This window comes from Chiloscyllium plagiosum, chromosome 14 (genome assembly GCF_004010195.1).
Source record: "Chiloscyllium plagiosum isolate BGI_BamShark_2017 chromosome 14, ASM401019v2, whole genome shotgun sequence".
Taxonomy (NCBI): domain Eukaryota; kingdom Metazoa; phylum Chordata; class Chondrichthyes; order Orectolobiformes; family Hemiscylliidae; genus Chiloscyllium; species Chiloscyllium plagiosum.
This window is the reverse complement of record NC_057723.1, coordinates 66,746,262-66,768,901: the sequence shown is the minus strand read 5'-3', so window position 1 is coordinate 66,768,901 and position 22,640 is coordinate 66,746,262. Positions and strand designations below refer to the sequence as shown.

At 43.1% G+C, this 22,640-nt stretch overlaps 1 protein-coding gene across 2 annotated transcripts; it reads right to left on the bottom strand.

Annotated features, from left to right (window-relative positions):
• Positions 1–11,493: 11,493 nt before the first annotated feature.
• Positions 11,494–22,151, bottom strand: npm1a (nucleophosmin 1a). 2 transcript variants are annotated; one of them, XM_043703944.1, is made up of 11 exons: positions 22,051–22,151; positions 20,344–20,426; positions 19,705–19,824; positions 19,424–19,517; positions 18,777–18,904; positions 18,220–18,254; positions 15,980–16,046; positions 15,005–15,109; positions 14,140–14,238; positions 12,972–13,046; positions 11,494–11,610 (listed from the first exon to the last, which is right to left on the bottom strand). In XM_043703944.1, the coding sequence occupies exons 1-11, from the start codon at positions 22,112–22,114 to the stop codon at positions 11,563–11,565; spliced, it is 918 nt and encodes a 305-aa protein (XP_043559879.1). In that variant the 5' UTR covers positions 22,115–22,151; the 3' UTR covers positions 11,494–11,562. The 2 variants fall into 2 exon arrangements, with proteins under 2 accessions (XP_043559879.1, XP_043559880.1); XM_043703945.1 differs by having other exon boundaries at positions 18,223–18,254.
• Positions 22,152–22,640: the final 489 nt, after the last annotated feature.

Here is a 22,640-nt window from a genome sequence, read left to right as displayed (position 1 = left end):
CATGAAAGCTTTCACATTCATCTGACAGAGCAGACTTGCCAAAAGGCAGCGCCCCTCAGTACCACTTTTTTTTTAACCTAACACTATGGGCAATTTAGTGTTGACTTTTGTGCTCACAAATGTGTGACTCCTCAGAGACAGAGGGGTGCAATCAACTGAGTAGCAGCTAACCATGGAGAACGGGGGAAGCTTTACTCTGATATTTCACTCTCAAACACTTTGGGGTGGCATGGTGGCTCAATGGTTAGAACTGCTGCCTCACAGCACCAGGGATCCAGGTTCAATTCCCACCTTGGGTGACTGTCTGTATGGAGTTTGCACGTTCTCCCCGTATCTGTGCAGGTTTCCTCCCACAATACAAAGATGTGCAGGTTAGGTGAACTGGCCATGCAAAGTTGCCCATAGTATTCAGGGATGTACAGAAGAACCTTGATTATCTCAACAAGATCACAAGGTCCCAATGCTTGGCTAAACTGTGTTATCTGGACATTCGATTATCCGAACTAAATACTTGCTGCTCGTGTCATTTGGATAATCAAGGTTCCTCTATATAGGATGGGTGCATTAGTCAGGATGAATGTAGAGTAATAGGGTAGGGGATGGGTCTGGGTGGGTTACTCTTCGGAGGGTTGGTGTGGACTTGTTGGGCTGAAGGGCCTGTTTCCACACTCTAAGGATTTTATGATTCATAAAAGTCTATCCAAATGAGTCACATTTTCAAACTACAGAAATCAGTTCACCTCCCACTTATATCAAGGAAACCTCCATACACATATTCACACTAAAGCGAGTTTTATTCCAAACATTAAAGTGTGTGAATTAATTAAGGAAAAAAGTCTTTCATAAAATACTATTGGTAGATGTTTTGAAGTTAATTTTATGTTTTTTTATATAAGTTTAATGAGGTTAACTTCATCATCGAGTAAATGGTTTCCAAGCTGGACAATCACTGGCCTGAGTTTTTGTTGATCAATAGCCAGTATGAATAAATGAAACTGTAAATGAAAGACAAACAATTATATAATCACATTCTGCATCTCAAGTGATTCTAGATTCTTTATTTAAATTTGTTCAATAGATAGACCAAAGTAATTTGAGAATGAAATTTCAAAGTTTATATTTTCGGCTTCTCTATTTTTATGCATTATGGTGTTATTGGAAGTTTGTTGTGAAAAGGTCATAGGGAGTTTGCAAATGAATATGGATAAGTGGAGTGAGTGAGTGAGGACGCAAAAATCTAGTAGATAGAGCATTATGCAAGGAATTAAGGGCTACGGGGAGAGTGAGGGTAAGTGGAGTTGAAATGCCCATCAGCCATGATTAAATGGCGTAGTGGACTCGATGAGCCAAATGGTTTTACTTCCACTCCTATGTCTTATGGTCTTATAATGTGGAAAAATGTGAAGTTGTTCGCTTTGGCAGGAGGAATGTAGAAAAACAGTATCACATGAACAGAGAACAACTGTGGTGAAGAACGATTTAGGTGCTCTAGTGCAGGATTATCAAAACACAGATACAGCAAGTAATCAAGAAGGTAATGGGATCCTTTATTGTGAGAGAGATTGGACACAATTCAGTTATGCAGGGCATGAGTGAGACAACATCTCCGAAATTGTGTGCAGTTTTTGTTCCCTTATTTGAGGAAGGATTTAGATGCACTGGAGATGGTTCAGAGGAGTTTACTAGATTGATTCAAGGCATGAATGAGTTAATGCCTTATAAGGAAAGATTGGACAGGCTGGATTTGCTTTCACTGGAGTTTAGAAAGTGTAGGGTTTCTGGCTTGCGATCAGTAATTTTCTGATTTTTAAGTGGTTCAAGTCATCCCCAGATCCCCGGCTCTAACACTGGGCTTATCTGGGGAATGTGAAACAAGGAAGTCAGTAGACAGGTGTTTCAAGGCAAAAAGAATCTCTGAGTTTATTTAACTACAAAAAGTAAGTGTAATGCAAGAAATAAAAAGCAAATACAATAAAACTACGAAATTGACACAATTATACAGAGGACAGTGATTAGATACACTTTTAAAGTGAATACAGGTTAAACATTACAAAACAGCAGGTTTTGTAATCACAGAAACTATTATTAGGCTTTCTACTCCTGGGGTTCCCTGTACTGTAACCACCCACCTCCTGCTCCCTGCTATCTAGGTTGGAAACTTTGGGGTCTTGGGAAATAAGCTCACTGCTGGGGAAAATTCGTGATTTTGAACTAAAAATGACTGTTGCTGCTGGCCGTACCCGGTGCTTCAATGAAGACTTTGGTCAGTGTAGGCCTTCACTCTGGGTTGAGTCTGCTGATGTAGTATGACACAATTGGATTTATCGGGTGAGTATTTGGTTCTTCTTACTTTGTGGTGATTTTGCGAACCGGTTCTCACCTCAGGATGTGTCTGAGGCCTTGTGGTGTCAGTCGGGTTGTACTGTTTGGTCTCAGGTCTGCAGGTTGTGGTTGGTCGCCATTGGCTTCCCGGTAAGGAACAGGCCTGTCGGTAGGCCTTGGAATTGCTGTCGGGATCCTCTTTGTGGAGATGGTGTGAGACTCACTCTCAGGGTGGAAGCTATCTGGGATCCTTTTCCAGTAGTAGCTGTGGGGAATAAACCTCCCAGGTCAAATGAGGGCCTGCAATTATAGAAATTTGCAGGCCTCTTATCTCCCCATCAAATCTGGTTTCATAGAAACCTTGCAGTGTGGAAACAGGTCATTTGGCCCAACAAGTCCACACCAACCCTCTGAAGAGCAACCCAGCCAGACCCATTCCCCTATCCTACAACTCTAGATTTACCCCTGAACAATGCAACTACCCTACACTTCACTGAACACCATGGGCAATTTATTGCGGCAAATTCACCTAACCTGCACATCTTTGGACAGTGGGAAGAAACTGAAGCACTGGAGGAAACCCAGACACAGGGAGAATGTGCAAACTCCACACAGTCGCTTGAGGCGGGAACCCGGGTCCCTAGCACTATGAGGCAGTAGTGCTAACCACTGAACCACAGTGCGGCCCTACAATAGTATCTTTGTTGATTCTTTTGAGATGAATTGGCTTTCCTGATTATTAGGGGAGAAAGTGAGGACCGCAGATGCTGGAGATCAGAGCTGAAAATGTGTTGCTGGAAAAGCGCAGCAGGCCCGGCAGCATCAGGCTTCTTTCCTGATTATTAGAGTAGGTGCAAATGTTCTTTTCCATCTGAGTGAATAGGTTTTCTGATTGTATGGAATGTCCTGTGTTCATGTGATTGAATTTCCATTGACTTTGGAGGTCTTGGAATTTGTGCAGACTCCATATTATCTTAATTCAGTTTTTCATAAAGGTTAGTTCATTGTTCTTATAGTGTTGAGGTGTGAATAGGTTTCCTAGCTCGCAGGCAAACTGTCCCTGCAACCGTATATTCCAGCATATCTCAGCTGCTGGTGTTTCCTTTGTTAAGTTTAATTTCGAAAAGAAAACTTCGGGGGAGGTGAGTGGGGGCTGAGTGGGGGGGGGGGGGGGGGGGGAACGTGGTTTGGTGGGGGTAGAAGTAATTTTAGATGGAAGGGAATCTTCTCAAAACGATTAAGATTTTTGCTCAGACCCCCAAATGGCAAGGGCTGACTTGATCAATCCTGAAGGATCTTAATGAGGTGCATTTGAAAGGATACTTCCACTTGAATCCAGAATTAAGATGCGTATTCTCACAGCATGTTGTGCAACATTGGAACTGCCTGCCTCAGAAGGCAGTGAAGATTTGCCATTGCATACTTTTAGAGGTGGATGGATCCTTGTTTGGCAGTAGGTTAACTGAGGTAAATAGAAATGGGAAAACAGATCTTATTGATTGGCTTGAGGGACTGAGAAACCTCGCCCTGCTCCTGTTTTGCATGATGTGGAAGTGCTGGTGGTGGACTAGGGTGGACAAAGTTAAAACTCACATAACCTGTGATTGTTAACCTATTTTGCATATTCGTATGTTGTATCTCGCCAAACCCTTCTTGGCCAGTGATCTTTGGCATTGCTGTCAGAGTTAGAAAGTGTGGTGCTAGAAAAGCACAGCCTGTCAGGCAGCATCTGAGGAGGAGGAGAATCAATGTGACGAGCATAAGCTCTTCATCAGGAATGTCTGATGTTTGACATTGCTGATCTGTGCTTTGTTCTCCTTTTCTTTGGACCAGTAGAGGCACCCAGCCTGGGACTTTCACTTCCTATGCAGTCACAGTTAGAAATCTACCACAGAGTCACTTTTTCCTGCCTTGTGCAGTTACTGCTGGAAAACAAGAGGATTTTGTACTGTCCACTTCTATTTTTTTTGTCATGATTTGGAGATGCCAGAATTGGACTGGGGTGTACAAAGTTAAAAATCACACAACACCAGGTTATAGTCCAACCGGTTGATTTGGAAGCACTAGCCTTCGGAGCGTTGCTCCTTCATTAGGTGAAGGTGAACCACCTGATGGAGCAGCGTTCTGGTGTGGTGTGATTTTTAACTTATTTCTTTTGTGTGATAGTTATCCCATTTCTCTGTCAATGAGCCTCAGGCTACCATTAGGATTCTCTGCAGTGTTTAACTTAATACTCCTGCAAAGGCTACAGGACCTGTTCTATGGGATTCACAGATCCACAGCATCTAGTGAACTATCATGCAATCCACCACAGCTCAGTGAACGTATAGAATAGGTTAATGGTGCAAGCATCGAAAGCAGGGGTAATTTTTTTTTTGAAAAGCTAGTTGGATAAGTGTAAAGATAAAGATGAAACTACTAGTAAAGGCGATTATTGATGGTTGTTATAAATATTGGATTTGACGACAAATGAATAGCCTGGAATTTTTTTCTATCATCATTATATTGGACTTTTTAAATGATTGGACTTTTTTCTGACAATGTCGCCAATTCTGGATTAATCATTCCATTGCGTGAACCCTCCTTTTACAGCTACACTTATGATCAACCGTAAGATATACAAGCAGACTTAGGCCATTTGGCCCATTATATCTGCTCTACCATTTGATCATGGCTGAAATGTTTCTCAAACCCATTCTCCTGCCTTCTCCCCGTAACCCTGGATCCTCTTATTAATCATGAACCTATCTATCTCTATCTTAAATACACTCAATGACTTGGTCTCCACAGTCCACTGCAGCAATGAGTTCCATAAATTAACCACCCTATGGCTGAAGAAATTCCTCCTCATCTCAGTCATAAAGGGTCGTGCCTTCAGTCTGAGGCTCTAACCTTGGGTCTTAGTCTTTCCTACCAGTGGAAATACTTTCTCCACAGTCAGTCTATCTAGGCCTCTCAGTATTCTGTAAGTTTCAATCAGATCCCACACCCCCCCATCCTTCTACATTCCATTGAGTCCTCAGCCATTTCTCTTATGACAAACCCTTCATCCCTGTGATCATTCTAGACTCCTTCCAATGACAATACATACTTGCTTAGATACAGGGCCCAAAACTGCTCACAAAATTCCAAATGCAGTCTGACCAGATGCGTTTTTCATCCTCAGCAGCACATCTCTGCTAATGTATTCTAGCCCAGGAAATGAATGCTAATATTACATTTCCCCTCTTACCTGCCAATTGAACCTGCATGTTAATCTTAGAGAATCCTGAATTAGGACTCACAAGTCATAGAGTCTTAGAGATGTAGAGCATGGAAACAGACCCTTCAGTCTAACCTGTCCATGCCAACCAGATATCCTAAATTAATCTAGTCTCATTTGCCAGCACTTGGCCCATATCCATCTATTCATGTGCCTATCCAGATGGCTTTTAAATGTTGTAATTGTACCAGCCTCCACATTTATACCCAGGATGTTGATTTCTCCATGTCCTGGCTTGCTGTGTTCTTCCAGTCTCCTGCTTGTCTTCTTTGGACTCCATGGAGAAATTGAGGACTGCGTATGTTGGCAATCAAAAACATCGATTCTCCTGCTCCTCGGATGCGGCCTGATATGCTGTGCTTTTGCAGCACCACACTCTCTACTTTGGATTCCAGCATCTGGAGTTTTATTTGTCTCTCTCCACCACTTGGAGAGACAAGAAGGATTTCCTGTGTACCAGGAAATGTGTGGACAGGCCAATAAGGGGACAGGACACATTACATTACATAATGAACCTGGCCAAGTGTTAGATTTGAAAGTAGGTGACCACTTTGGTGAGTGACAATTTGGTTATGTTTAGCGATGGAAAGAGATACATATATACTGCAGGGCAAGAGTTATAGCGAGGGGAAAGGCATTTATGATGCAATTAGGCAATTTAGAGCGCATAGGATGGGGAAGGAAACTGCAGGGAATGGGCACAATTGAAATGTGGAGCTTATTCAAGGAACACCTACTGCGTGTTCTTGATAAGTACATACCTGTTAGGCAGAAAGGAAGTGGTCAAGTGAGGGAGCTGGTTTTAATAAAGAAGTTGAATCTCTTGTCAAAAGGAAAAAGAAGGCTTGTATTAGGACGAGACGTGAAGGATCAGCTTGGGCACTTGAGAGTTACAGGTTAGCCAGGAGAGAGCTAAGAAGAGCTAGGAGGGGACATGAGAAGTCGTTGGTGGATAGGATCAAGGAAAACCCTAAAGCTTTCTATAGGTATATCAGGAATAAAAGAATGACTGGAGAAAGATTAGGGCCAGTCAAGGATAGTAGTGGGAAATTGTGTGTGGAGTCCGAGGAGAAAGGAAAAGCACTAAATGAATATTTTTCATCAGTATTCACACTGGAAAAAGACAATGTTGTCCAGGAGGATACTGAGATACAGGCTACTGGACTAGGCGGGATTGAGGTTCACAAGGAGGAGGTGTTCGCAATTCTGGAAAGTCTGAAAATAGCTAAATTCTCTGGGCTGGATGGGATTTATCCTAGGATTCTCGGGGACGCTAGGGAAGAGGTTGCAGAGCCTTTGACTTGGATCTTTATGTTGTCAGTGTCTACAGGAATAGCAGAGACAACCCTGGTAATTATAGACCAGTGAACCTTAATTCACTTCTGGGTAAAGTGTTGGAAAAGGTTATAAGAGATGGATTTATAACCATCTAAAGAAGAATAAGTTGATTAGGGATAGTCAACACAGTTTTGTGAAGGGTAGGTCATGCCTCACAAACCTTATTAAGTCCTTTGAGAGGTGACCAAACCGATGGATGAGGGTAAAACGGTTGATGTGGATTGCACAAAATGTGGAGGCCTGGGATTGAGGGTGATTTAGCACTTTGGATCAAAAATTGGCTAGCTGAAAGAAGACAGAGAGTGGCGGTTGTTGGGAAATATTCATCCTGGAGTTCAGTTACTAGTGGGGTACCACAAGGATCTGTTTTGGGTGCATTTCTGTTATTTTTATATATGACCTAGATGAGGGCATAGAAGGATGGGTTAGTAAATTTGCAGTTGACACTAAGGTCGGTGGTGTTGTGGATAATGCTGAAGGATGTTGTAGATTACAGAGGGACATAGATAAGCTGCAGAGCTGGGCTGAGAGGTGGCAAATGGAGTGTAATGTGGAAAAGTGTAAGGTAATTCACTTTGAAAGGAGTAACAGAAATAAAGAATCCTGGGGTAATGGTAAGATTCTTGGTAGTGTAGATGAGCAGAGAGATCTCAGTGTCCATGTACATAGCTCCTTGAAAGTTGCCACTCAGGTTGATAGGGTTGTTAAGAAAGCACAATCAGTCATAATCCGCGTGAAAGGTTCTTCAAATGTGGGATTTGACAACCACAGTGTTAGTTTTATTCCTGCCTGTGGCTTACCTACCATTTGGCATGTATGACATGCACGGCAAAATGTAACCACATCCTTGTGCAGCCCAGGCCAATAAAAATGTTTTTGTACCTTAGCCTGAGTCTCCCTCACACCTAGGTGACATCCTACTGGTAATTCATGTGCTACCCATAACACCTCCTGTCTGTATGCTACCGGCAACACAACCTGGTGCACTTCGGCCCATTTCTCCTTGGCACTAACCTGCCGTGGTCTCCATTTTCATCTTAGGATTCTATCTTTAAGATAATAACCCTCATGTATACATTCTGATTCCTTTTCTGAGAATGCATCAATATACATATCTTTTATGCTCTTGTCTTTCTGTTCTAAGTTCATTAACCTTTCAAGACTAAACACTTTTGCCTGACCTCTCCCTGTTCAGGTTTTTCCTGCACCATTACATCAAACAGGGTGTCCGCTAACTAAACCTCAACTCCTTCATCTTTCTCTTTAGTCTTTGCTTCTTGCTGTTTTATTAGTCGGACACTCTGGAAAAATTGCAGGGTATTTTTCTCTTAACTCCTCAATTCCTTAGTCTTCCTTTGGCTTCTCCACAACAAGGGGTGTCACTCCCACCTTGGATCCTGCTAAATTGTTCCCAAAAACAAATCGAATTTCTGGAACTGACACTGTCAGTCACTCCCACTGTTACTTCCCCAGTCTTGATTTGGCTCTCCAACCTGATCTTACACAGATGAACGATACACTTCTATTCACGTATTCCACAAATTACCACTCTCTTGGGTAACAGGTCAGAAAGAGTGCAAATACGTCCATCTCTATTAGACACTTACCAGATCCCATATCCCTTGAAATTATAACTACTTTCCCTGTTCTTCCTGAGTAAACTTTACCCACAGAGGTGAATTCTTTATAGAGATGTGGCACTAACTCCATACCCAACCCCTGCCTAGGCTGTGCACTCTCAATCTCCTACTCCTTACCCTAAAACTGCTCTTGTGTGATCAACCCCTCGATCAAGGGGAACAACTACTATTCATACCCCTCATTACCTCCTCTCCATCCCACTCTTCTTGGCTTTAAACAGTACAAGAATAACTCATCTTTCCTTGTAGCTCAATTTCTCCACCCCAGGCAACATTTTGGTGAATCTCCTCTGTAGCCCCCCCCAATACGAAGAAATCCTTCCTGTCGTGGTGACCAGAACTATATACAGCACTCCAGCTGTGGCCTGGCCAACTCCCAACATTACCTCCTTGCTTTAATAGTCTATGCCACAACTGATGAAAGCAAGTGTCCCATATGCCTTAACTATCCTATTCACATGCTCTGCTGACTCTAGGCATTACCCCAGTATCCCTCAGTTCCTCGGATACTCCCGCATCTTGTTTCTTCTTCCAAGGTGCATCACCTCACACTTGTCAGGGTTAAATACCAACAGCCAATGGTCTGCCCATCTATAATTGTCCAATAACCTATTCTTCTTCACTATTACCCACTCCAAAAACAAATGATACAAAGATTGGTAAACAAAAGCCGCAGTATTGATCCTTGTGGTAGACTGTCAGGTACTGGCATCCAGTCACTCAGCCTTTTACTGCTACTGTGTGTCCTATTACTAGGCCAGTTTCTGATCAATCTTGCCAAGTTACCCTCAATTCCATGCTTTAACCTTCTCAGTCTGCCATGTGGGACATTGTCAAAAGCTTTGCTAAAACCTACGTACAGAACAACCTCGGTTATCCAAATTTCAGATTATCCAAACAAGATTTCAAGGTCCTGTTAAAAACCTTATTCGAACAAAACACCCAACATAGTCTCATTCGGATAATCAAGGTTGTTCTGTAAACTACATTAACTTCCCTCACCTACACATTTGATCTCATTTTCAATAAATTATAACAGATTTGTCAGGGAACACACCCCTCTGACAAACCTATGCTGACTGGCCCTAATTGATTAGATTCATAGTGTGGAAACAGGCCCTTTGACCCAACAAGTCCACACCGACCCTCTGAAGAGTACCTGGCCAGACCCATTTCCCGCTGACTAATGCACCAAACACTAAGGGCCAATTTATCATGGCCAATTCACCTGACTAGCACATCCTTGGACTGCGGGAGGAAACCAGAGCACCTGGAGGAAACTCATCAGACACAGGGAGAATGTGCAAACTCCACACACTCGCCCAAGGCTGGAATCGAACCTGGGACCCTCGTGCTGTGATGCAGCAGTGCTAACCACTGAGCCACCATGCCGCCCCAAATGGCCTATGCCTTTCCAAGTAGGTATTAATTTGCTCCTTCAGAATATTCTCCGATAGCCTCCCGACCACTGATGAGACACACACTGGTCAGTAATTTACTAGTTCATCTTTACCACCCTTCTTAAAAAGTGGGACAATTCCTGTCCTTCCATCCTCTGGCTGTTCGCCTGTGGCCAGAGAATTAAAAATGTCACCGTACCTGCAATTCCCTGCTTCACCTACGATAGCAGCCTTCGGTGCAATTCATCCAGGCCAGAGGATTTGTGTTTTTAAAACTAGAGCTCAATACAGCTCTCTCATTTATTACAGCAAATCTTATAAAGTTCTTTAGATCCTTCACTAGATTTTACTACAGTTAGTCCTGCTATAACAAGTGTCTTCATCTCAAATCAGTTTCAACACAATTGTAGAATGCAAACTTTCCTTAAGTGCATTAGCTATGATGCAAGTCCAGTTTTCTTATGGGAGATCATGAGATTGGTACTATGTTATATCAGAACTATCTAATACACCCTGGTCCATAGCAGTTGTGAGGGAGGCCAATAAAAGCTTAGTCATCTTTTTATGGATTGCATTGAAACTAGATACTTACCTCAACATTTCCATGAAAACACCTTTTGGCCAAATTCCTAAAGTACTTTAAACAGTCCAATCATATCACCCAAAATGTGAATAATGTTAATATTCACAAAAAGACAGCAGCATTGGATCTTTTGCAAGTCAGACTCCAAGGGGTCAGAGAAAGGAAACTATAGCTTTTTTTAAAAAAAGTGGATTTATATCAAATTCTCAAATCTAAAGGCAGGTTGGAGCTCATATCAAGAGTTAACTAAATGGCAATGTGCTCATTTCTATTCCATCGTATCACTGTCCATTACCTACATGGGAAACAGCAGGGGCTAGTCAATGCTCATATGTATACACTTTCCAAAGCAAAGTCTTTCAAGGAATTTACAAGAGGTAGATTCATTGTCGGGGGGGGGGGGGGGGGAGAGAAACAAGTGGGACAATTGTCATCATCCTGGGGAGGCCCAAAATTAAATGACATGGCAATCAGCAAGTCCAGTTTGTGCCAACCCCTATTAGTAATTATGGAATGTAAGATTGTGCAGGCTTTTTCCCCCTTTTTTCACCTAATCAAAAGGGAAGAGGAAGAAAATGATTGTTCTTCCACATCTGTACAAAACACTGTAGACACCTGTGGGTACTAGGACTTGAAAGACTTGCAGGTGTCAGTGATGGATATTTATGACTTTGGGTTTCTGCTGTTGTTAAGTGTAGGGTAAGAAGGGAAAACCTCTCATCCTAGCCTCTGATTCACATCTCTCCCTAATCAGGGACTGAATATCTAATCTGAAATCATGTTACTTCCAGAATGAACTATTCAATACACCATTGCTCCTTTCTCCGATCTTGTCCAATTTAGCTCATTCAAAACTCTAATACTCATACCTTGCCCTCTGTTCACCCAGTATCATATTGTTTGCTGATCTATGTGGTGCAGTTTGAAACATAATACAATGAGGCACAATTATAAAACACATTGGTTTATTTACAATGACTGACGCATGTAAACATTTTTGCACATAAAAACATTTTTCTACTTCCCATCCATTGCCTGTCGCCATACCCAGAGATCTTTAATGATCTGTAAAACAACAAAATATGATTAATACCTTGTCTTGATGGAAGCTGCCCATGTGACAGCACCACCTCTGCCCTACTGATCAAACATCAACAGGCCACTGTCAGGTATTCTTACCCAGTTTGAGGAAGAAACACCACAGCCTATCATAACTTCCCTGATGAAGAAAATCTCAGATTTGTGTAAATAATATTGCACTCAAGTTTTTACACAAATTTAGTACAATCTCATAGTTTGAACTGTATCCACTTATGAGTCTAGTCACTTTTCTACAGTTTTATTAACCCCCAAAGCTTCCTAGCTGTATAAAGGACACATCTGGAGTATTGTGTGCAGCTCTAGCCTCCATTCTATGGACGTGGGTGCTTTGGAGAGGATGCTGGTGTTGCCTGAATTGGAATATATTAGTTACAAGGAAGAGATTGGACAAACCTGTCATTCTTTTTATTAGTGTCACAGGCAGAGAGGTGACGTGATAGAAGTATATAAAAACATGAAAGGCACAGATACAGTGGAATAGTCAGTCATCTTATTCCCTAGGGCAGAAATATCAAATACTAGGGACATAGGTTCAAGTGAGAGGGAGGATGTTTAAGGAGATGTGCGAGGCAACTTTAAAAAAAACAGGATTGTTGGTGACTGGACTGTCTGCGAGGGGAAATGGCAAAATCCGATACATTAGCAAAATTTAGAAAGACCGAGGGTATGGGGAAATATAGGCCATGTGCAGGTAGATAGATTTAGTTTATAATGGCATGATTGTCAGCACCAACATGGTGATCCAAAGAGCCTGTTTCGGTGCAATACCGTTTTGTGTTGTGAATGTGAACATATAGACCATTCTGCATCCCTCCATTCTAACTTGCTGTTCACATACAGATTCAGATTTCTGTAAATTTGATTACAAAGCACTGATGAGCACTAACAATTCTGCACAATACTCTGACCTAACGTGGCTACTTGATCTTTGTCAACTTCCTCAACCCAATACATTTCTAAAATGACTTTGGACAAAATGTCACATGCTGGAAATAGTCACTCCACATGTCGTGCCTGAACTGCAGAGAATGTACAGCATGTTGTTTTCAACAATTCCAGTATCCAAAGCATCTTATGCACCACTCTGCCCCAGCTCGTCACATATGGCTCAAGGGGAACAATCAACCTTCTTGCCAGATTGAATAGGTATAAAACTGCTCAGCAATTCCACTAGTTGGGATAAGACTCCATTTCAGCTGCTGTATAATGCATTTACAATCCAAGCAGTCAACTCAACAACAGCAAAGAAACATGTAGGAGACTGCAAGGAAAACACCAACACAGACTGAAAAAGTTCACAAACAAGACTGAAGTCAAGCACTCACCTTTGGGTCGTCCACCTTGAAGCCATTTTTCACAAAGTTTACGAATTTGGACTCCACTTTGGGCAGACCAACACCCTGTAACAAAACGTCGAGTCACATTCAGCATACCCACAATACATAACAACCACTTACCATCCCTGCAACTGGAAACAAACACATTCCTCCTGAACACTATTCAGTTCATTGTCTTTACTAAAGGAGTTACCTCAATGCTCGTATTCTCTAATCCTGGAAATGCCTGATGGTTAGGGCAATGCATTTCCCCAATCTTAACTTTCCGCATTTATAAGAATGACAGAAAAATAAGGAAGAGGAGCAATTTGAACGTGGGTCCAATATGTCAGCGCTAATTGGTCCCAGACAAACGTAACAAGTGCCCACAGGTGAAGAACAAATTTTGAATAATCACATGTATAGAGTGTAGAAGGAAAAGGGAGTTTCATCCTTCCCCCCCATAATAGCCAGTTTCCTGTATCATAGAGGATGGCCATTTGGTTGTATGTTAACGTAAAACTATGTCAGAAGTCATGACAGCAGGTTATAACCATGAAACCACAAGCTTTTGGAACCACTGCTCCATTTGGTAATTTCACAAACATGCTGGACTATAACCTGCTGTCGTGTGGTATGTGACATTGTTCACCCCAGCCCAAAAATGGCACCAACACAAAATAAAACCAAACTTTAAAAGGAGCCATTTATCTTGGAAAGCACCAAAGAACACAAATCGCTTGCATGGTTTATAATCCTCCATTATGAATTTTCTGTTATACAATATCAGACTCCCCACTCAAAAAGTTATCTATAAAGTTGTGTTAGCATACATTAGTGGGCGGCACGGTGGCACAGTGGTTAGCACTGCTGCTTCACAGCGCCAGAGACCCGGGTTCAATTCCCGCCTCAGGCGACTGACTTTGTGGAGTTTGCACGTTCTCCCCGTGTCTGCGTGGGTTTCCTCCGGGTGCTCCGGTTTCCTCCTACCATCCAAAGATGTGCAGGGTCAGGTGAATTGGCCATACTAAATTGCCCGTAGTGTTAGGTAAGGGGTATGGGTGGGTTTTGCTTCGGCAGGTCGATGTGGACTTGTTGGGCCGAAGGGCCTGTTTCCACACTGTAATCTAATCAAGTAATCAAGTATTAAAGAAACTGCAGTGTTCTGACAACTCACTTTTTCCAAAGATGTCTTCAACTTGGCCTTGATGTCTTCCATGGTCAGTGGGACCTTTGGGGTCTTGGGTGTTTTGGGTTTACTGCTGGATTCTGGAGTCTGGAGGGAAAAGCAAATTATGAGCACCCAAACTGCTCCAGGAACAATTACTCCATACATCTCTTATCAACATTAAAGACCAAGCAAATTGCACAAAGTAGTCCAAATATTCCAGAGACTGCAGTTCAAGAATTCAATTACCAAATTATTATCACCAACTTATGACACCCTGATGGCTAATGATTACAGGATACACCTAATTCAATAAGAACACCCAGCTAGACCAGCATTTAATGCTCATGATGGTAGTGAGCCACATTCCTCAAACCATGCAGCCCATTCTGTGTATGTACACGAATGGTATGGCTTTGACTTTGTGACAATGATATATTTCCAAGTCACGATGATGAGAGACTTGGAGAACACACGTGGAGATGCTTGCATCCATCTGCTGCCCTCGTCCTTCAATCTCTTGTATGTCACTTGTATGGAATATTATGTTGAAACCGCCTTGGCAAATTGCAACCTGTGGTCGCCAATGAAAGAGAAGAGATTTCCAGTGGGGCATGTAGTGCCAAACTCATGGCAGCTTTGCCTAAATTCAAGTGCTGTTAGAACTGCACAACTAGGCAAGTCAAAGGTATTCATCCAACTGGCAGCTTGTAAATGGGAAACTTTAGGTAGTCAAATAGTGAGTTTCTCATCTTACAGAAACCCATTTACAAACACCTGAATAGAACGGTTTAAATGCAAATTTCTCAGTTCCTCCATTCGGCAAGTTGTACAGAAAAGGAAATACCCAAGTATATCAAGAAAGGTCACTAACCTTGGGCTGCTTGTTAGCTGGTGTAGCTTTGGTGGGTGTTTTGCCATTTTGCTTGGGAGTTCCCTTTGATTCAAGGGTAATCTTGACTGGAGTTTTCTCAAGAGGCTGCAAGCACAATGTCAAACATAATAATGGATTGACTGTGGAGCTTTCAGGTAGATAATTAAGCCAGAGATTATATTCTTATTGATCGAAAATTCTATCATACTCACCTGACAACTCTGCCTCTGCTGCAGCCCCACATCTTACTGGCATCATCATTCAGACAAGCTCTAGAAACCACTCCTTATCCAATTCCCTAGGTCACAGAATCCATACCGAACAGAAGGGTCCATTTGGGCCACCAGGCCCACACCAACCCCCGGAACACCATCCCTCCCAGAGCCTCCCACCTTCACTGTGCCCCACACATTTACCATGGCCAATCCCCCAAGCCTACACACCCAGGGAGACTATGGTCAACCCATCTAACCTGGACTGTGGGAGGAAAGCAGAGTACCTCATGGAAACCCAATTACAGGGACAATGTGCAAATTCCAGGCACCTAAAGCTAGAATAAAACCTCATCACTCAACACCAATCCATGTCAAGAGTAAGGTTTGTAGCTCAGGGTGTAGCTTTGTTCGCTGAGCTGTAGGTTTGATATCCATGTCAAGAGTTTTGCTACATAGAGGCAGGCACAATGTGGAACCAAATGGTAGTTAAGAGCTCCTGACCACACTTTAGATTCTAAATCAAAGGCATCCTGACACAGGAACAGGAGTAGGCAGAGATTCAGCCTTCATTCCATGAAATGATTTCACCATAAAATAGCACTTTATCAAACTTCAATATTAAACAAATTCAGCCACCATGACCTACGTCTTAATGGGAGAATCCCACACTTCTATTACTCTTCGGATGGTGTGGCATTCTGCACCTTTATTAGATCTATACTTTGACAATTACACTATTAAATAGCACGCTGCACAGTACCTTTTTTGCTGGGGTCATCGCTTCTTCTTCATCATCTTCTTCATCGTCCTCGTCATCATCTTCCTCTCTAGAAGAAAAACTTTCTTCAGTGGCACAGTCACCTCCCTGGTCACATTTTCATGTAGCATCCAACTTTTATCTGGAAGCATAGAACTCCCATGCCCTAAAATCACTGAAAAAGTTTATTTTGCAAAATTATCTCAGGAGCCTCAGCGATAGGTTAAGGATGGTTTGAATCAATGCTGGGACAGCCTATCTCCAGACAGGATCATGAGAATCCCTACAGCTAAAGTCTTGCACTTCCCACGGCCAAGCCACCTAACCTCCACATCTTTGGATTTTGGCAGGAACCCGGAGGAAAACCACAGATACAGGGAGGATGTGCAAACTCCACAAAGTCACCTGAGGGAGGAATCAAACGGTGAGGCAGTGTTCAGCACTGAGGAACCCAAAATCTCCATCTTAAAGCAAGATGAAAGGAGTTGAGCTGCCAAACTGTGAGCCTAACATGATTCGAGCATGCAACATCCTGACCCTAAATCACATGGAATACCGTTGCACCAGCCAGACATTAGCGGACATTTACACATCGTAAGTCACATGTTCTAATTCTAGTTTCAAAATGATCTGGTTCAGACAAAAATTTGCCTCCCCGCATATCAAAGATGAATAGAAACATAGGAGATAGGAGGCAGCAAATCAACCTTTCGAGCCTGCTACCATTCATGATCATGGCCAATAGTCCAACTCAATAGCCTAATACCGCTTTCTCCTCATAACCGTTGATGCCATTTGCAAATAGCTAATTGATGTTTTCTCATCAACTATAGAAACGGCGGCACGGTGGCACAGTGGTTAGCACTGCTGCCTCACAGCGCCGGAGACCCGGGTTCAATTCCCGCCTCAGGCGACTGATTGTGTGGAGTTTGCACGTTCTCCCCGTGTCTGCGTGGGTTTCCTCCGGGTGCTCCGGTTTCCTCCCACAGTCCTAAAGATGTGCAGGTCAGGTGAATTGGCCATGCTAAATTGCCCGTAGTGTTAGTTAAGGGGTAGATGTAGGGGTATGGGTGGGTTGCGCTTCGGCGGGGCGGTGTGGACTTGTTGGGCCAAAGGGCCTGTTTCCACACTAAGTAATCTAATCTAATCTAAAAACGAGGATAAGAGCAGGAAGAGGCCATTCGGATGGGACATCTAAATTATCTGGTCTTAACCTACTAGCCCCATCCTGTTTCTCTCTCAGCATTTAGCTCCCCATAGCTTTATTTGGCAGTACTTCACTTACCAGAGGGATCAATTGACCTCCAGCAAGGCTCACAGGTCATTGTTACTTCAATGGACAGACTAGCAGACCATGCAAGTTCAATCAGCAGCATTTCACACTTTTTGACTAGATTAGAATCCCACAGTTTGGAAACAGGCCCTTTGGCCCAACAAATCCACACCAACTATCAGAACAGTAACCCACCCAGACCCTTCCCCTACCCTATATTTAGCCCTCACTAATGCACCTAATACTATGGGCCATTTATTGCTGTCTCAATTCTTTTCAACCTGAGATCCTTTCTTGAATAATAAAAGGCAACACAATGAATTCTACGTAACCAGGCTAACTAAATTTTCCTACTTCTTTCTGAAGTCACATTTCCAACTCCCCTCCTCCAAGTCCCTCCTCCCTACCTTTTATCTTCTCCTGCTGAACACTCTCTGCTCATTCCTGAAGAAGGGCCTGTGCCCGAAACGTCGAATCTCCTGTTCCCTGGATGCTGCCTGACCTGCTGTGCTGTTCCAGCAATAAAGTTTCAACTTTGATCTCCAGCATCTGCAGACCTCACTTTCTCCTCGAAGTAATTGCTTACCCTATCTTAAAATTTTACTAACATCCCCCACTTAAATTCATGCCACACCCAATATTTTCCTGTGATAATTACTGTCACACAAATCTGTTCTATATTTGAAGCACTGATACTTAGCGATCACTTAAGTATCAAGGCCTTCAAATAGATTTCTATGGTCTGTATGAAGCCAATTTCAATAAACTTAATCAATTTAAAAATAAATTTATCTGTAGATAAACTTCAAGGTTCATGAAGAATTGAACTGTGGAATCTAGACTGCAGATCCCTTCCCAAACTAATGTTTTGCCAATCGAATCTTATTATGAACTCCCCCAATGTTACACCCAGTCCATTTCAAGAACAAGAAGGATTAAGCAGTTTCCCAGTAAAAACCATGACACTCACTCATCATCATCATCTTCCACTTTCATTTTCTTCCCCTGAAAAGAAGGAAATGATTTAGGTTTGCATCACCGCACCTTTAAGTAACCATTATAAGAGACATTGCGTACTGAATTGTCAGAAAACCAAGCAGCTTGTTAAAGCAATTCAGAGGATGGTTAAGAGTCAGTCACATCGCTGTGAATTTGGAGTTACACGCTAGGCCAGAAGGATGGCAGATTTCCTTCCCTAAAGGGCATTTGTGAACCACAATGGCTTTTACAGTCATTGGGAAGCTTCATGGTTATCACGACTAATCACTCCCAAATACAATACTGCATGCGAAGTCCACTAAATGCTGTGGTGTAACTTGCGGTTTAGGCACGGCTTCTGGATCACGAGTCCAGTGACTTTACCATTAGACCATTATCGCCATAATTACTGCATTGTATTCTGGTTGCAGGAGTGGCAGTGGGGTCAGGAGGCAGCGAGGGAGGGAAGAATGACGACCAGGTTGTGAGCATTTGCTACCATTTTGTCATTTGTAAGAACAGCTTTAGTATACAATTCCAAGCACAAACCTGCATTATTTTGTCTACACCAGTTGCTGGTCGTTTAACTGCCTGCTTTACTGTGTTCTTCAACATGCTGTCATCCTCATCATCAGATTCTAAATCATCGTCTGATTCCAAATCTTCATCATCCAATGCTTAAAATAGAAGATGGACAAAAACACTCATTTCTGATCCAGAAGCCACTACACTATTCAGGAAATCGTCTTCAGGAAGAGCAGAGCTGGAAGGCCCTGCATGGAAACATGTCTGATGCCCTCCAGTATGAAGGGTTTTCAGAAAACATGTTCAATAAGAGGCAAAGCAGCAATATAATGCCAAGATGCAATGGAAACCAAGTTAACTGGTAGTTTTATTAAAATGACAAAGGACAAAATTAGTTCATAAATGTGCCTGGACTATGCCTATGTCACTCCATACTGGACTCCCTACAAGATGAGCAGATAATGCTGTTCCTGGCGAGACCAGAAACACATACTGCCCATAATTCCCTCCCTGCCCCATCCTTTTCTCAATATTCATGTTCCCAGCCCTTTCAAAGGAGTGATCAGACTTGAATTTTCAACACTTCAAACCCACATGTGATGTCAATGATTTGGTTGCCCGATACTTCACTCGTGCACTTGGCCATGAGATATTCAATAATGCCCACTTACCAATGAGGTGCTGGCCACTGATGTACACAGGACCCGCTCCAGATTTCAGCCTAAAGGTCACAGGTGGCGTGATTTCAAATCCTCCCAAACTAACCTGTGCCAGACAAAATTAAAAATTATGAAATAAATTGTTTCTGGTGTACAAACCCAGTCCTGTCTGTAGAACCCCTGCTTGGAGCAACCAGTCAAATAACTTTTTAAAATCATCCACATTATGGTTGCCAGGCCATTTCTGGCCAATGTGTTGACAGATCAAGACTTTCCTTTAGCTGAATACTCACTGTAGGCTGTACTGACAATTTCAGAGCTGCCAAAGTCACTTTTGTGTTTTTGCCTTCAGAGGTTAAGCCTTCTGCCTCAACCAGATGCAGGTCATCGCTTGCTCCAACACCAAGACAAACCTGTAAAAGCCAATTCAAAGGAAAGCATATGAATAAAGCTAAAGATGCTGCCAGGTCAAAAATCTCAAAATGTAAGCATTAACATGAAACTGTATTTACAGTGAACAGATATGGTTCCCAGAGTTAAATATTAAAAAACCTCAAAGTAAAAAGTTTTGACGAACACTAGAATGTGCCAACTTTTCAAAATTAGCACGCTATACATATATAACTATGCCCCAACAAAATATACAATAAAGATAATGGCCCCATATATTAATTCCTCATCATGCTGACAACCTACCCATTTCCAGTATTGCCTGTACATTCCACTCACCTTCACCATTCAGATTTGCACTCAGCATTGCTAATTTGGAAGAAACTGCTGGGCGAACACATTTAAACCATACGATCTTAGTGAAAGGCCTGTTGTGTGCTTTGGGGGGTGTGTTTGGGCTCTAAGCAGCCTTCATGCATCATAGTTTCGTGAAACACAAAACAACAATTCAGAAAGATGAAAGGGACTAGAAGCACACTCACCGTCCTCAAAGAAAGCTGATGCTCAGAATCATCATCTTCCACAGTCATCTTATATTCTTTGTGGCCAGCCTTGAGCTCACATCCTGAAAAAGAAAATATCATTCAGTGTACAAATTCAAACTGGAAAGTACAGAATGCAGTGAATCCTTCACAAACAGAACAGCACTTTCAACATAGATATTCAGGATTCGTACTCCTAAAGTCAGAGTAGCTAGAATCCAGGAGACATTTGTTCCAACCAGGCTTCACCAAGCTCAAGCTGCAATTCTCATCTGGGGCATGATTTGGAAGTGCCAATGTTGGACTGGGGTGCACAAAGTTAAAAATCACAACACCAAGTTTAATCCAACAGGTTTATTTGGAAGCACTAGCTTTCACAGTATTGCATCTTCATCAGGTGGTTGTAGAGTAGAATAATAAGACAACTTATAGCAACAGGAATGTAATGTCATGAATGTAACATTAAACAAAAATAGCTTAAGTCTTTCATCTCTACCACCTGAAGGAACAATGCTCCGAAAGCTAGTGTGCTTTCAATTAAACCTGTTGGAGTATAACCTGGTGTTGAGTGATTTTTAATCTTTTAAAATGATCATGTTATCTTCAGTTCTGTCATATGTAAATCTAAGAACTTTTTAAAAGTTACTTCTCAAGATAGCATTAATAGGTGCCATCTTAACTCAAGACTCACACAGACCCTCTCATATGCTCACACATACTCTGCCCACCCACGCTCTCAGACTTGTACTCCATTACACACTCGGATTCACACCACCCCGTCTCCCCTGCGTGCTCACGAGTTTGTGGGGTGAATTTGTACTTGCAGAATTACATTTTATTTTACTCTTGCAAGACCCCGTAAATCCCACTTTAGAAGCAGAACCAGTCTGACCTAATCCTGGGACACAGGCGGCCTTTAAACCCACACCGTCAATGCATTACCTGTGCATCTTTAGTCTCATGGGCCAGATTCCGCACACGACCCATTACGCGGGGGGAGGTAGGGAAGAGACAAAGGAAAGGAAAAGAGAAAAAGATAGGGAGAAGAAAAGAAAGAAAGAGAGAGAGGAAAAGAAAGAGAGAGAAGAAAAGAAAGAAAGAGAGAGAAGAAAAGAAAGAAAAAGAGAGAAGAAAAGAAAGAAAAAGAGAGAAGAAAAGAAAGAAAAAGAGAGAAGAAAGAAAAAGCGAGAAAAGAAAAAAGAGAGAAAATAGAAAAAAAAGAAAAAAAAGAGACAGAACGAGAGAGTAAAAGATGGAAAAAGCAATTACTTACTAGGGGTTCACAGCATGTTGTCTACACGCGCCCCCCTTGACCATCGTCAGGCATTGACCCCAACAAACTGATACGAAGGTAACTGCTCCATTTCCTCGGGGACATCTCCGACCGCAGCACCAACCATACTTACCGTAAGTACGACTAGAATACCCTGAAACCCAGAAAACTCGGGCCGGCTCAATCAATAACCACTGCACCGACGACCCCTGCAACAGGGTCACTTGGAACCTTACGCCCCCCCTCCCCCAACCACGCGGCCCGAGGGTCGGGGCCTCGCCACCAACACGTGGCCCAGCAGCCACATGGCCAGTGGCGGCCGGCCTCCGGGTGCTCTGCGCGCGGTCCTGGGAGCACCGTCTCGCCTGCGTGCGGGGAACGGGAGTGACGGCGGCCACACGTTGTCTCGCGTGTCTCCCGCGCCGGGCCCTTACCGAACAGAAAGCTCTGCGGCCTCAGTGGCGGCGACACGGCACTCTCGAAGTCAGTCTCGGCCATTTTATTCCTTTCTAAATGGCCGCGCGCTCGTTCGCGGCGCCTTTTATAGAGCCCGATCGGTCACGTGCCAGCCTACCCGCCAATAGAGTCTACCCGCCTGCAGCCTTCGACCCGGCCCCGCCCCCAACCGCCGGCCTCCCTAAACCATTCGTCCTGCGCAGGCGCCTGCTCGAGGAAGCCGGAAATGAGGCCTAGTCACATGTTGAGCTTAAGATGGCAGTAGCGGATTTTATTTTAAACTGCTACTGAATTAGTCTCCTACAAAAGGCACTGCCTGAGCGACACTGTATTCTTGTGTTATTGATGTTATGTAAAGCACAGGAACAATCTTTATTCGCCTTTTCAGCTCCTTCTCTCCACCCCCGCTGCCCTCAGTGGAGCGCGGGGAAAGTGTCCGAGTTCCAGCCCTATCCTCAGATTCGGCTTGCAACCCTGGGCCACGCTCTCCGGCCAACCTCCGTCCCGCTCTCAATCTCGTTTCTCACTCTCCTCCCCCTCACGTGCTCTCCCGTCTCGCACCCCGCAC